General features: G+C 43.7%; 1 protein-coding gene across 4 annotated transcripts in view; it reads left to right on the forward strand.

The window, feature by feature from the left end:
• Nucleotides 1–1,764: 1,764 nt before the first annotated feature.
• Wdfy2 (WD repeat and FYVE domain containing 2) overlaps nt 1,765–14,973 on the forward strand; it is a 124,924-nt gene continuing 111,715 nt past the window's right edge. For 3 of the 4 annotated variants that reach the window (NM_001415102.1, XM_087585716.1, XM_087585715.1), the window contains 1 exon segment: nt 1,826–2,145. In NM_001415102.1, the coding sequence (NP_001402031.1) occupies nt 2,009–2,145 (137 nt within the window). In that variant the 5' untranslated portion in view covers nt 1,826–2,008. 4 annotated transcript variants of the gene reach the window in all.

Raw genomic sequence — 14,973 nt, forward strand, 5'->3', positions numbered from 1 at the left:
CCTTTGTATCTTTCCTCAGTTGCCACAGGTTTGGCCCTTGCTCCTAAATTCCTACTTGAAGGTTGACGCACAGCTCCCCATTACTTAACTTTATTCATGACTGACCCACTACCTCTATGGGTCTCAGAATGCCTTATGCAGCTGAGTTCCTGGGTATTTCATCAGATGACTCCAGGGCCCCAGATCCCCGCCCAGTCTTTTATTACCAGTTTTGCTTGTGGAATGTGCCAGAAAAAAAAAATACACACTGTTTGTTACTAAAAGGGTTCATGGAGTTTGCTGTGTCCCTTCCTTTCCTTATCTCACAATTTCATAATTGGCCATCCAAGAGTGAGAAGTTAATCTAAAAGAAGTCATTTTAATCCAATTATTAAAAATAGCCTTGGTAGTAGGCATTAAGAGATGGCTTAGCAACTAAGATCACTTGTTAGAAGACATAACATATTGTGGCTCACAATAGGTTGTAAATCCAGTTTCAGGGGGTCCACCTCTTCTGACCTTGATGGGCTCCTGTGCACATGTGGCATACATACAGACACTCAGGCACACATACACACACTTACTATAAAATAAATAAAAAATAGTCCTCTTGGGACTGTAGAGATGACTTAGTAGTCAAGAGTACTGGACACTCTTCCAGAACTACATTTGATTTAGAGCACCCACTGGGAGCTCACAACTGTCCATAACTCCAGTTCCAGGGATCCAGGCACACGCCTGGTAAATGACATACATGAACCCAAAGCAGCCTAGACTGCTTTATTCCTTTCTCTCCCAATTCTGTGCAGCCACTAATCTGATTATTTTATGTAAGTGGAATCATAAAATAAACGATCATTTATGATTGGTTCCTTTCAATTAGCATTTTGCTTTCAGGGTTTGCCTTGCTTTGCTCTCCTAATGGACACTACAGATACCTAGTAATCCAGTTTCTTTTGGACCTGACAGTAGCAGTGCTTATCCCTTGAAGCAAAACTACATTTTCCCCTAAAAGAGAATGCGCCATTTTACATCCCCACCTGAAGTGTATGAAGGAGCTCCAATTTTCCCATAGCCCAGACAACATTTATCCTCCTTATTAAGGTCATTCTATATTGTGATTGTATTAACTGTCCATTGTCACTGGAAAAGCAAAAATGTTGAATTGCTAGGGATTGGAAACAAGATTAGACCTAAGTGTGAGTCCTTTAGTCATAACAGAAAGAGAAGATTGATGCGATGATTTCTAAACTCCCTCAAAGAAGCTTGTATGAGAATCTCTGGGTTGAGAAGTGTGCGTTATTGCTTTCTAGAACAAGGACGTTGAGGATTGAGAAAACTACAACACCCAAGAGTCCACGCGGTGCAGACGAGAGCCGCTTAACTATGGTCGACAGTACAGCGCCCTCTCCGGTGTATTATTGTTAAAACTTAGAGGTGAGTCATCTGCGCGCATGCACACTCTGGTCTCAACTAGTTTAGCGTCTGTCCTTCCTGCAGGCGCTTTTCCGGTCCCGTTTGACGCAGGCTTTACCCCGCCCCATTCTCAGAGTCTGGAGAGGGTGGGGCTCTGGGCAAGCGCGTTCACAGATTTTCAAGAGGGAGGGGACCAAGCTTTGGGTGTGGAAGTGAGAGGACAGCGGGGCGCATGCGTCCCGACGGCGCTGCCCGCCTCGGCGAGTTACAGGTGGCGGGGCGGAAGTGGCTGCTGAGTTGACGCACGCGCATTGGCTGCTAGTGCCCATCCTCCGGAAGTGGGTTGGCTGCCCAGCGACAGGCCCCGCCCCCGCCCCGCCCCCTGATCCCCGCCCCCTACTCTCTTAGGTGGCGCCGGCTTGCGGCCGGTGTGGCGGTGGTGTTGGTTCTAGGAGCCGGAGCGTGCACGTTCCTCGGACAGGCGGCAGGGCTATGGTCGCCGGCTTACGAAGGCCCGCTCCGTATCTCAGCCCGATCCTGAGCGCAAGCCTGAGCATTCTCTTCAGCCAAGTCCCCCGGCGCGTTCGGCTGCTCCCCGGGCGCGCCCCCTCCGATGGCGGCGGAGATCCAGCCCCAGCCACTGACCCGCAAGCCGATCCTGCTGCAGCGGGTCGAGGGGTCGCAGGAGGTGGTCAATATGGCGGTGATTGTGCCTAAGGAAGAGGGTGTCATCAGCGTCTCGGAGGACAGGTACTGACTGCTTGCCCCTCTGCCTCAGGGAGGTCCGGCCCTTGCTTGGTGGGAGTGTAGACCGCATCTGCGGATTCGCTTCCAAGCGCGGTGGACTCGGTCTCAGCAACTGGCTTCTGGCGAAGTCCAAGTAGCCCTTGGGTTAACAGTGCAGGAGATACACAGACCTGGTCCAGTTTAGGGAATGGGAGGACCAGAGGGAGGAGCCGCCCGGCTTTGCAGGTGTTTTATCTAGGAGGACCCTCCATTCATCGGGATGATTTGGAGCCGCTGCTAGTTGGTCCAATTCTTGGTTACCCGAAACGAGAAAGGGAACGTATTTTCTTTCTTCCATACCGTTCAGCGAATTTGTGTATCTGCAGGACATCTTTCACCGAACTCATGGATTTGTTAAGTTGTAAAGAGAGTAACTTTGGGCTTCTGCGTGTGGTACCCCCCTTTCCTAAAAGTTTATGTCTTGGAGCTCAAGGGGAAATGTCTGGAAGTTGCAAGGGATCACTTTTGCAGAAAACTGCTTGAGTTTCTTCCTTTTGCCTACTTCCTTTCTGATTGCTTAATTAGCAGAAGTAGCTCTGGTTCTGCCTTCAGTATTCCCCCTTGCATTGCGTTTTTGATTTCCAGAGGAATGCCGCTTGAATATATGAACTAGTGTAATTTAATCTGAAATTACTATTTGGTTAATATCTACAAGCATTTTAAAAACAATTGTAACATGGTAGAGGTATGTAGTTGTCTGGGTTTTAAGCTTCTGTCAGGTAGTTAGGTTTTTTTTTATATTATAAGTTGATACCATGACAAGGTAGAGTTATTCTGTGACTCTTAAAATTGCAAAGATAGAGCAAAAAGTGTTCACTTTAAAGAAAATAATCACTTCAGCACCTTTCTATAATGTAAATTCAAACATTTTTACTTGATTTGTTTCTTAGGTTTTTGAATATAAAGGAAGAGTCTATTATATGCGTGTATTACATATCTACATCTGCATCATTCTTGATGTAAATGGCGCCTGCTTCATTTCCTATGCAGATCTGTGGGGAAACATTGCCAACATATGTTAATGGCAGTCAGTCCGGGAAGAACTGAAGAAACTGGTTGACAGACGTGGGAGCCTTTTAAGATTCATAAAGAAGTCTTGTGACAGTATTTAATTTTTTTCCTTTGGTACAACATGCTTAGACTGCAATAGATTTTTCTGGGCTTTAAATTTTTGTCAAAGAATTATCTTTTTGGAATATTTTCCATAAAATATATTGAAGGAATATATTGATAAACGTCCCTTTCCAGTACTAGAGGTGAAATTGATTCCTGATTTGTAAGCAATTTGTAAGTTCATTAAATCCAATCGGAGGAGGAGAAAGGTTGTCCGGACCTCAGCTCCATAATATTACTTTAGAAACATCTGTTTCCTATTTCTATGTAGTTTCCTTGAAGGGAACAACTTTAGCGTAGGTAATATTCAATGCCTAGAGGGGCTAAAGTGCATGTGAAGAGTATGTTTCAGTTCATTGCAGCACAAAGGATCTCTCACTTTCCTGGTTTGCAGTGCACATAACAGAATTTCTCTTACTGTGGAGTTACCGTGAAACGGGCCTCTATAGTAATTCTGGGTCCTCGTCTCTGTAAATGTTATTACTCAGGTTGACAAGTCTATGCTTCTTTGGGTCAGTCAACCATGAATGTAACTGTTTTAAGGCAGTTTTCATTATGGTTTTCCCTAGAAGAAAGAATCGATCTGCGTTCTTGCTTTTCAAAGACAATCTTAGTGTCGCTTGAGATGATGCTAAAGATAGGAAGATAGGATATTGATTTTCATCAACACTTAGAAAATTTTTACCATTAGCTGCTTTGCCAGTTCTCCTAGTTGCCCTTCTCCATTCCCACTCATTATAGCCTTTATCTGCACCTTAATGTTTTTTGTTTTAAACAGTGATATACCTATGTTATGTCTGTTTTGTCTTCCGCAAGTTCCCTAGGGAGCTTTGTGCACCTTACTGATGAGTGAGCTACATACTACCTGGCACACAGGAGTCCCTCACCACTTGTTTTATCCGTGTCTGATGTAGGACCACCCATTTCTGAAAATCCAGAACTTAAGTATTCTGGATTAATTGATGTTTGTTAAGTGAGTATTGAGATGACTTGTGAAAACCTTACGTAAACAAATAAACATTTGTGGGGGAAATATTAGACTAGGTGGCCATGCACATGTGCACACGTAATGACAGTGATGGTGATGACCAAGTCTTTTCAAGGTGCTCACGAAGTTGAGTAGCAGAAATTTTAGAGTGTAGGTTTTGTTTTGTATACTCGCGTGGTGCTAGGGATGGAGCTCTGAAGTCAGGGCATGTTAGGCAAGATTTCTACCACTGAGTCACACCCCCAGGCCAAGAATATTATGTAATAAGACCGTTATGTTTAAGACAGAGTATTGAAACCAGAACTTTATGGTGAGGAAGAGTGGCTGGGCTGCACAGTCCCTGCTTCTCCCCCTCAGAGGATTGTTACACTTGAAGTACAATTTCATTCCCAGCCTTCTCTCACCAGTAGGCTGGCGGCTCTCAAATCTTCAAGCTAAAGAGTAGGTGAAAGAAACCTTTGCTTTCGTGGTCACTGTGGCCCAGGTGGGACAACTGGGATCTTTATTTGATGTCAAAGGAGCAAACATAAAGGAATTAAGAACTATAATCAAACCGAGTCGCTGGTGAAGCTTTCTGCCCCCATGCAGAACCTAGTCCCAGAACTCACTGGCCTTGCAGAGGCTCTGGTTGTAAGTAGGTTCTAGTCACAAAGGCTATACCAGTTGTGGGATCTAGGGTCCCTCGTTTCCCTGCTGCTTCTCAGGCTGCCCTTTCTGGACTGATGGTGTTTCAGTGGTCCTGTGTAAGAGCTTCATCTGGGTTGCAGAGATGGCTCAGTGGCTAAGAGCACTGGCTGCTCTTGCAGAGGACCCTGGTTTGATTCTCAGCACCCACATAGTGGTTCATTACTGCTTATAACTCCCGTTTCAGTGAAGAAATGGATCTGTGCACATACATGCATGCAGGCAAAACACTAATACACTCACAGAAGAAAAATAAATGCTAATAAGTAGTAGTACACGCCTTTAATCCCAGCACTTGGAGCCAGAGGCAGGCAAATCTCTTGAGTTTGAGGCCAGCCTGGTCTAAAATGAGTTTCAGGACAGTCAGGGCTACACAGAGAAGCCCTGTCTTGAAAAATCAAAATAAATACTTAGAAAGAGGAGAAAAGTAGGTTGAAAAAAGAGCATCATCACAGACCTGTGTGCTCTGTGTTGGTCAAGGTTTTGTAATTTACAAGGGGTGTTTTATTTAGTAGAGCATAGATGAAGAGAGCCAGGAAGGGCCTCTGTCCAGGTATGACCCAGCCCAGTCAGATGCTTATCTTTGGTCTTAGTTAGGTTTCTATGGCTGTAGTAAAGACCATAACCCAAAGCAACCTGAGGATGATAGGGTTGATTTGAAGCACAAAGTCAGGACTGGGACCTGGAGGTAGCAATTAAAGCAAAGACCTTGGAGGAGTGCTGCTTAATGGCTTGCTCAACCTGCCTTCTTATACAGCTCAGGACCTGCCCACGGGTGTCATGCCCACAGTGGGCTGGGCCCTTTCACACCAACCATTAATTAAGAAAATGCCATCACAGAGTTGCCCACAGGCCAGTCTGGTGGAGGCATTTTATCCATTGAGGTTCACTTTTCCAGAAGATTCTCGCCTGTGTCAAGTTGGCACACTAATCAGCACATCTTCCTACGTTTATTGTCATGCACAAACTCTAACACAGGACAGCTATCTTACCATACAGAGTCTCTGTGACTACGAGTAAGGTAAGACTGGAGTAGCCTATGCTAGTCAGAACTCCGCTCAGAGTGTTGCCATACTGTGGGGAGTTTGGAGGACGAGTGGCTCCAGGAGTAACTAAAGCCAAAAAGGGAAGAAAAAAATTACAGAAACACCTGGGTACAAACATTTGGAATTTTTTTTCTGAATAAAATGACTTGTGGAAACAGGAGTGGGGATGGAAACCTTGTGAGAGGGAACCTGAGGGAGGGGGGCCTAGTTTGATTCCTGCTAAAACACTATGCCAAAAGTATCTTGGGGAGGAAAGGTTTTATTTGGCTTACTGGTCCAATCACAGTCCATTATCCTGGGAAGTCAGGACACAAGCTCCAGGCTGTAGCTGAAGCAGAGCTTATGGGCTTGTCCTGCTGGTTTTCTTACATAGGCAAGGACCACCTGCCTTAGGTTGATACTACTCACAATGGGGTGGGCCCTTCCCCATCAATCATTAATTAGGAAAATGCTACATAGACTTGTCTATAGTCCAGTCTGATGGAAACAGTTCCTCAATTGAGGTTTCCTTTCCCCAGTTGACCTTAGTTTGTGTCAAGTTGACCAAAACCAACTGGCACAGAGAGATTAAGTACTACAACGGGAACCTTGGGGAGCCCCCTCAAACTTTGACTTTTGAGATCCAGCCTTTCAGCAGCTTCCTTTAGGGTAGAACTCATGAATAATAAGGGTCAGATTTACATCTCTGTAGAAGGAAATCTGATGCCCAGTGGCTTTTACTGAGGACTTTGCCAGTTCCTTAAGTGAACTCCTGACTCTGAGAGGTAATTGCCAGAGTTTCCCTAAACAGATACTTAAAACTGAGCCTTAGAGAAATTTAGCAGCTTGCCTGAGGCTGGGATAACCGGGTCTTCCTGGGATAGAGATGCCAATGACCTGGGACTAAAAGGGTTTTATTTCTTTAAAGCTTTACACTTCTAAGTCTCTCAACTGTTGTGTTTCTGAGTGGCCTTATGCTAGGAGAAGGGCGGGGGTGGGGTGGGGTGGGTGTATCTTTGATGGGCCCTTGAGAAGGTGTGCCACCAAGAGATCACACTATGCAACAGAGCTGGAGCAAGAGGTTTGGGGGAATTGGGGGTGTTGGGAGGGGTGAGGGGGGTTAGGGGTGTGTGTGGTAGGGTGGGGGGGTCTGGGGGTGGAGTGGGAACATGAATGAGAGAGAATGAACAAGATAGGGAATGAGAGAGAGGAAGAGAGGGGGGAGGAAGGAGGGAGGTGTAGGAAAGGAGGGCGGGAGAGAGTGGGGGGAGGGAGGCGTGTGGAAGGAGGGGGGCTGTCAATTGATCTGTGGTGGCTGGGGCCTTTTAAGTACTGCACCTGGTGGTGGCTGGTGATGACATAATCTGATGCTGGTGAGTCACTGAAAGGCAGGTTGGCAGAGCATCTAATTTACAACACCTTAATTACTTAATTTTATTTTGAAAAGGTAGGTTAGACTTTTATTTCATCTTATAAATCCTCATAGTGTTGGCCCATTTGCTACTAATTCGTTCATTGTGATGTGAAACTTCACTAATACTTAGACCACAGTTGTTGGTGTTCTCTCTAAGCTCCACCCCCACAGCTACCTGGCAACTGTAGCTTACTCCCCTCTTACCCCCTCTTACTCTTGTTCTTTGCTGCTCTTGCCCCCTTCCTCATCCTTCCCTCCACGTGCCCATGGCTGGCCTTTCCTCTCCTTTACTCTTTCTCTCATTAAACCTCTCCACGTGGAACCATGGTGGCTTGGTGTTTTCTGTCCGGGCGTGGGCTGAGATTTATTTTATGATACTTGCATACAATTTTTTGGAAGAAGTGCAAATCAAAGTTTATCCTACAATTGAAGTTGTGAAAGTTGAGAACTTCTTAGATGGGTTGAAGTTCAAACTAATTTTTGACTATGTGAACTCTTTAATGGTGTAAAATTAGTGAACTTTCACCTCTGCACTAGATCTATCATTTCACATCTGCACTAGAGATCTAACATTTGGTACTAATACTCCTGCTTTCAAGTCCCAAAGGAGTGTACTTCATGGGATTGTTGAAAGTGAGGTCTTTACGCTGCATTCAAGCCAGGCCCAGGAGTCTGCAGATGGGCTGCCTGTATGGCCCCAAGGTCAGGAGCAGGATGACTCCTAGATCTTCGTGGGAAAGCATGCATGTTCAGCTCACTACAAGACTGCTGACAGCTCTGAATTTCTCTTACATTGTGGAACCAGCTCTTCTGTAGGACTATACAGATCTTAATCACTGGAATTGCAACACTGAAAAGTGCCAGGCTGGCACTTCTGAGACTCCTGACATGAATGATTTTGAGACTATGATACATAACCCTAAACAAGAGAAAGAAAAATCCAGAAGACACTTGAGAGAGAGAGAGAATCCAAGCAAAGGAGATCAAAACTTTGAAAAGCAATCCTTTTTTTTTATTTACACAGTATCTTCCTTCCCATAACTGTTTTTGCTTTGCTTTTTGGCATAGAGAGAGGGACATTTTTTTGTCTTGATGTCATTAAGCAAGAGTTGGGAGAAGAGGGGATGTAGTTCAGTTGGTGGGAGCCCTGGATCTTTGGGAGAATCAAATAAACTGGGTGTGGCAGCACACACCTGTCGCCCCTGCTCCAGGGAGATGGAGGTGGGAGTCAGTCAACCCTGGCTACATATGGGTTGTGGGTTTGGAGTTTGGAGGAAATTAAGCCGTGTTATGGCATTAGAAGTTAGTAAATTATGATTTCAGACAGAAGTATTTATGTGCACTGTAGCACTAAACTAAATGGTACACAGTGTATATGTACTTGCTTCCCTAAGTAAGGGCCCCTAAGTGGCTGTCCTGCACACCTACACTGTTAGAGTATCAGTCTGTTGAAGGGACAACATTTTGTATGACTCGGTCTCCTGAGGAGAGTGCTACACATAGAAATCCTCTGACACATAGCCTGACTTCCTGGTGCAACTTCTGCAAGCCATTTCAGTGACTTTTTTCCCCATTCAGAGGCAGGAGGCCTCTTGGTTCGTATGCTTCATTTAATCATTAGTAAAAATTAATCCAGGATTCTGAGAAATGGCCAGTAAGGCCAAAAGAGCAAAGAGGTTGCTTACTTGTCCTCTGTAGCATTTTCTGCCGTGGGCTTTTCTGTTTTTAATTTAAAATTCTTGAAAAAGAACCAGGGCGGGTGCTGAGACCAGAGCCAAGTCCATTTCCCCTCACACTCAGACTGAGTCTCTTCATCTTGGAAAAGGAGGGAATTTGTGTCTCAGAACCACTTTGTGCCCTTGGAGTGCCTGGGTGAACAAAAATTCCCTGCAGTTACCTCCCCCTGAGACCACACGTGAGAAAGAATGCAGTGGGGAGGAAGTGAGTGGCAGCTTGTGTGAAATTGTCCCGTTTCATGGAGCAACTGGCAAGCAGAGCTTTGGAGCTCTGGGCCAGCAGCGGTTTCTCCCGGCTCAGTCTTCCCATGCATTTGTTTTGTTTTGGTACCTAATACCCAGGTGAACAGGAGTCACCACATTTCTGCCTTTAGATTTATCCTGAAGTTTCCAATAGTGAACATTTACTTCTGGGTAGCTTGCTAGCACACAGTCAGCACCAGAGTGGGCAGAGTAGTGTTTTGGAAAAACTTTTTGACCACAAATCAGTTTTTGGCACCTCTTTCCAGCCCCCATCTCATCCCTCTCTCACAGAACTGGAACAGAGGGTCAGATGGGAGCCAGCTCTGCTCTGACCTTGGCATTTCCTGGGTTTCCTATGCTGTAAGCTAGTGGCCTTCTCATATGACAAGCACACTGACTTTCTGCTCTTAGTTCTTCTGAAATCCTGATTGTACACATGCCTTTTGGTTAATTTCCTGACCCGTTAATGGTTTGGGAACCAGAGTTTGCAGTTCAGCTCTCTAGAGGAGCTGCTCAGGTCTTTTCTCTGCTTTTACAGTGTTTGGTTTTGTGGGTTTTTAAGAGTATGAAACACAATAAGATATGGTCATGATGTTGTCAATCCCAGCACTCTCCCGCAGAGGCAGGTGGATTTCTGTGAGTTTGGCCAGGCCTGGTTACATGGTGAGTTCCAGGTCAGCAAGTGCTGTGTAGAGAGACTCAAAAAACAAAACAAACAAAACAAAAGATCTAAAATGCAGTTTAATTTGGGGGCTTATATCCTGTGAGCCAACCCTGGTCTTTCTTGAGACCAAAGTCCTATTAAAATACCTTATCCTTGGTCTTCATAGCCAGGCAGATCTCTGTAGTGTGGTGCAACTTAAAGATGTTAGTGCATTTTCTTGTAACTACATTTTTTAAAAATTGAAAATAAATTTATTTTCTGATATATATTCTGATCACAGTTTCTCCCTCCACATCTCCCAGATTCTGTCTACCTCTCCACCCTTTCAGCTCCAGGCCCCCCTTTTTTTCTCTTAAGAAAACAGCATCTTTACTCTAATTTTTAGTGACCAACTTAATTTTAAGCAATCATAATTCTTCTGGAATATTCTTTTATCTTAATAAATATAGTTATCAGTACCGCAGAGAACAGTGGTTGTTGTTATGCATTACCTTCCAGCAGGTTTCCTAAGGCGGGCTTTAAAACACGATTATGATCATACATGTCTTTATCATTGCCCCACTTAAAACCTTGCCAGGAGCTAGCTCGTCTTAGCTGTCGTGTTGAACATGGTTTCTTCCCCTCACATTCACTGGTGCCTACTGACTGGCTGGCCTGAATGTTCTGGGTCATGGAGTCCCCTTTATCTTTTGCACGTGTTTTGCTGTTCTTGCTGACTTCAAGCACTCCGTGAACTGGATTGGGAATGGGTGGTGTAGTAGACATCTTTGTCCTCTTCCTGATTTTAGTGGAAGTGCTTTGAGTTTTTCTGTTCGGCAGATGTTCACAAGGGGCTCGTTGTATATTGCCTTTATTATGGTAAGATATTTTCCCTCTGTTCCTAGATTCTCTAGGACTTTTATCATGAAAGGATGTTGGATTTTTGTTTTCATTTAATGAGATGACCATGTGGTTTGTGTCCTTGAGTCTATTTATGTGATGAAATAAATTTATTGATTTATTTTTATTGAACCATCCCTGCATCTCTGGATCAAAGCTGACTAGATCATGATAGATGATCTTTTTCTTTTTTTTTTTTTTTTCTTTTTTTTTCTTTTTTTTTCGGAGCTGGGGACCGAACCCAGGGCCTTGCGCTTCCTAGGTAAGCGCTCTACCACTGAGCTAAATCCCCAGCCCCGATAGATGATCTTTTTGATGTTCTTGAGTTCACTTGGCAAATATTTTACTGAGAACTTTTGGGTCCATGTTCGTCAGAGATACTGGCCTTACTTAGTTGGGTCTTTGTCTGATTTGGGATCAGGGTAATACTGGCTTTGTAAAAAGAATTTGGAAATGTTCATGCCTTTTGTAGAATAATTTCAATAGTATTGGTTTTTTTTTTTTTTTTTTTTTTTTTTTTTTTTTGTTCTCTTTGAAGGTCTGGTTGAATTTTACGCTGAATTCTTCTGGCCTTTGCTTGGTTCAGTTTGAATGTTTTTAATTACTGCTTCATTTTCATTGAATGTTATGAGTCTAAGTAATTTATTTCATCTTATTTTAGTGTTAATAGACCATATACATCTAGAAATTCATCCATTTCTTTTAAATTTTTCTAGTCTTGTGGAATACAGAGCTTTAAAATGTCTTTTAAGAGTATCTGAATCTCATCAGTGTTTGTTGTGATGTCTCCTTTTTATCTCTAACTTTATTATTTGGATCCTGGTTTCTTTCTTTTGGTTAATTTGGCTAAAGATTTTCCAGCAGTGTTAATCTTTCCAAAGAATGGTCTCTGTTTCATTAATTCTTCGTATTGTTTTTTGTTGGTTTGTTTCAATTTCATTAAGTTTATCCCTAATTTTGATGGTCTCTTCCAGACTACTGTGTTTAGATATTCTTTGTTTTGTTTCTTCAAGGCATTCAGATGTATTATTAAATTATTAACTTAACCCCCCTTTTTTTAATGTTGGTCCTTGTTGTATCCTGTAGGTTTTGAATTAACATTTAAATTAGAATATTCAATTCTAGGAATTTTTAAATTTTCTTCTTGATTTCTTCCTTGGCCCAACTGTCATTTTGTAGTGTTGGTAGGTTTCTCTGGCTAACCTGGAACTCGGTCTGTAGACCAGGCCGGCTTTGAACTCAAGTTTTGTGGTGGTTGGTACCCAGTTTCATTTCATTGTGGTCAGATGAAATGCAGGGTGTTACTTCAATTTCCTATATTGGGTGTAATTGCTTTGTGTCCCAGTATGTGGTGGATTTTGGAGAAAGTTCATGGGCTGTTGAGAAGAATGTGCTCTGCCGTGTTGGGTGGAACATTCTGTAGGTGTCTGTTAGGTCCACCTGATTTGACGTCATTCAACTCTAGAGGCTCCCTATTTAGAGTTTTTAGATGACCTGGCTGTTGGTGAGAGCCAGGTGTCAAAGTACCCACTTATCACTGTGTTGGTATTGATTGTGTGTGTGTTTTAAGAAGTCCACCACAGTTTCTTTTATGAAATTCAGTGCTCTGGTTGGTGCATATTTGTTTATAATTGTAATATCTTGGTGGACTTTTTTTTCCTCTAGTGAAGCTAAACTTTCCTTCCTTATTGCCCCTGACTAGTTTTGTTTGAGGTGTATTTCATCAGATATTAGAATAGCTACACCAGCTTGTTTCTTAGCTCCATTCACTTGGAATACCATTCTCCATCCTTTTATCTTAAGGTGGTGTCTACTGTTGATAGTGAGGTTGTTTCTTAGAGGCAGAAAAAAGGTGGGTCCTATTTTCTGATCCAGACTGATAGTCTATGTATTTTTACTGGAGAATTGAGACCATTAATATTCAGAGTTACTATTGAAAGGCATGCGACTTGTCTATTCTTGTTTTTTTACTCCTAGCCAGGACATACCCAGGAACATTTCCAACTACTGGCCAAGGACACAGATCTTGGTTCCTGTTCCTAAATCTGCTTGACCAGTTTCTGCCTCCCATTCTTTCCATTGACGTCTTTCTGTATCACACACTTCATTGTACTTTTCAAGACAGAGTCTCTCACTGAACCTGGAGTTCACTGATTGGCTGGCTGGCCTGTAATTTTCAGGAAAGCTTGCCTACCCAGCTTTGGGATTGGTAAGTGAGTGCTGCCAAGGCAGGCAGGCATTGGAGACAGTTTAGTATGCTGGGGCCTCTCTTGTACTAATGCACTTGCTAGCCTACTTGTCACTTACAAGTGCGATAGACACTCATTCCCCTTCAAACAGTGCAGCCAACAACCTCAGAAGCCCCTTGGTCTCCCACCTGTATCAGGTACACACCTGCCATTTCTCAACAGCTGTGCCAGTTTTTCTTACCCGATAACAATCGACTTTGCAGTTTCTATTCAAGTGCGTTCTCATCGTGTCTGGGTATGAATACTAGGAGGACTGGTCTAGCGCAGAGTCTAAGCAGTTTGTAGCTTTACAGTAAAACAAACTGTCTGTCCTCTAGTAGCATTTTTGGGAGAGTCCTCCCTTTACCTTCTTATGCCTGTACATAACTGGTCATGCATAGGTTAGAATCGGGCATTATAGGAAGGGGTATGCACAGTAAGAAAGGGAATATGGACCTAATCTATCAGTAACAGCAGAGAACCACCCAAACTATGTCCCTTGGTAGGACCAGCCCCCCTCTTTTTAGACCCCGTAAAAAGAGACCCCAGGCAGTAGTGTGGGCCCTAGAATAGCCTCATTCCTGTGGCCTGTTATCAATCTTGATAGTGTGTCTTCTTTAATCTATACTATTGTTTTGCTACAAGTAGAGTTATCTTGCTTCTTTTGCAGATCTAGGTGTTCCTTATTTTCAATTCTTTGGGAAAGAGGTGCTATGTTTAAAGAGACCATCTACTCGTTACCTTGGAAATTCATAGAGATGCCAGGTATGGGATACCTGCCTAGAAGTTATTGGTCCGGAAACCCTAGATGTACCCCAGCCTATTGCCATAGCGCTTGATTACCCACTGGAACTAGATGGAAAGATCCTATTGCTGAAGACACAATACACTGGTTGTAGTCATATAGAAAAACCAAACCGGAACTGACCTGAAAACTTCCTCTGTTGGCTAGCTATCATAGTGCTGGAAGGTACTATCTGGCCGTGTGAGGAGAAGAGCTATTCATGATATTACCCATTGGTAAACTGATCTGCTAAGGCAAGATGTTTCCACTGGTGCAGTAGTGTTATACTGGCTGTTACAGTGAGGGGTGGCTAACCAACCACTTTTGAATTGGATTTGAGGTCTGCTACACAGGAAATAATTCTTTTGCCTTGTACTCTAAGTCTGGTCAAAGGCCCCAGAGGGGAGCATGCTGTTGTTGCCTTGCTAAGAGGACATGTTGTCAAGCTGCCTTCTAAACATTTATGTTTATACACATAGATTAGTGACTGCCCTCAGCCTTGGCCAGAGAAGCGTCTCTGTAGTGCTTAGCTGTTAATGCACACACCCCAAAACTAGTCAAAGTCCTGAGAATGTCAGACTGTCATGTTGAAAAGATACAGATCTTGGGAGCTTGTACATCAAAGATTTATTTCTTACCAATGTTCCACCACAGAACTGATAGGCAAACAAGCCGTAAGCAACTTGAGCAGAGCCTTCCCCCATGCCCAAGAGGAGGGTTTGGGAGCATCTGCCTTTCCCAGCAGGGACCCCTGTATGGTGTGGCAGACCTGGAAGGTGCTGCTCACCCTGGAGAAAGAAACCGTGTTTGGGCAGTTGCTGTGTATGACGGTCAGTGCAGAGGTCTCTATCCCTGTGATGTCTGTCTTCGAGTGGTGACTTGTTCTCTTTGTGACATCCTGGACTTCCTCTTTCCTTTCTGACCCTTTCTTTCCCACAATCCTCCTACTCTTTGTATTCTTTCCATCCCCAGGAACTCTGCTCTCTCATAAACGAAAAGTCATTTCAGGACTTCCCATTCCTCACCATGGAACA

Source organism: Rattus norvegicus, chromosome 15, assembly GCF_021556685.1.
Source record: "Rattus norvegicus strain SHRSP/BbbUtx chromosome 15, alternate assembly SHRSP_T2T, whole genome shotgun sequence".
Lineage (NCBI taxonomy): Eukaryota > Metazoa > Chordata > Mammalia > Rodentia > Muridae > Rattus > Rattus norvegicus.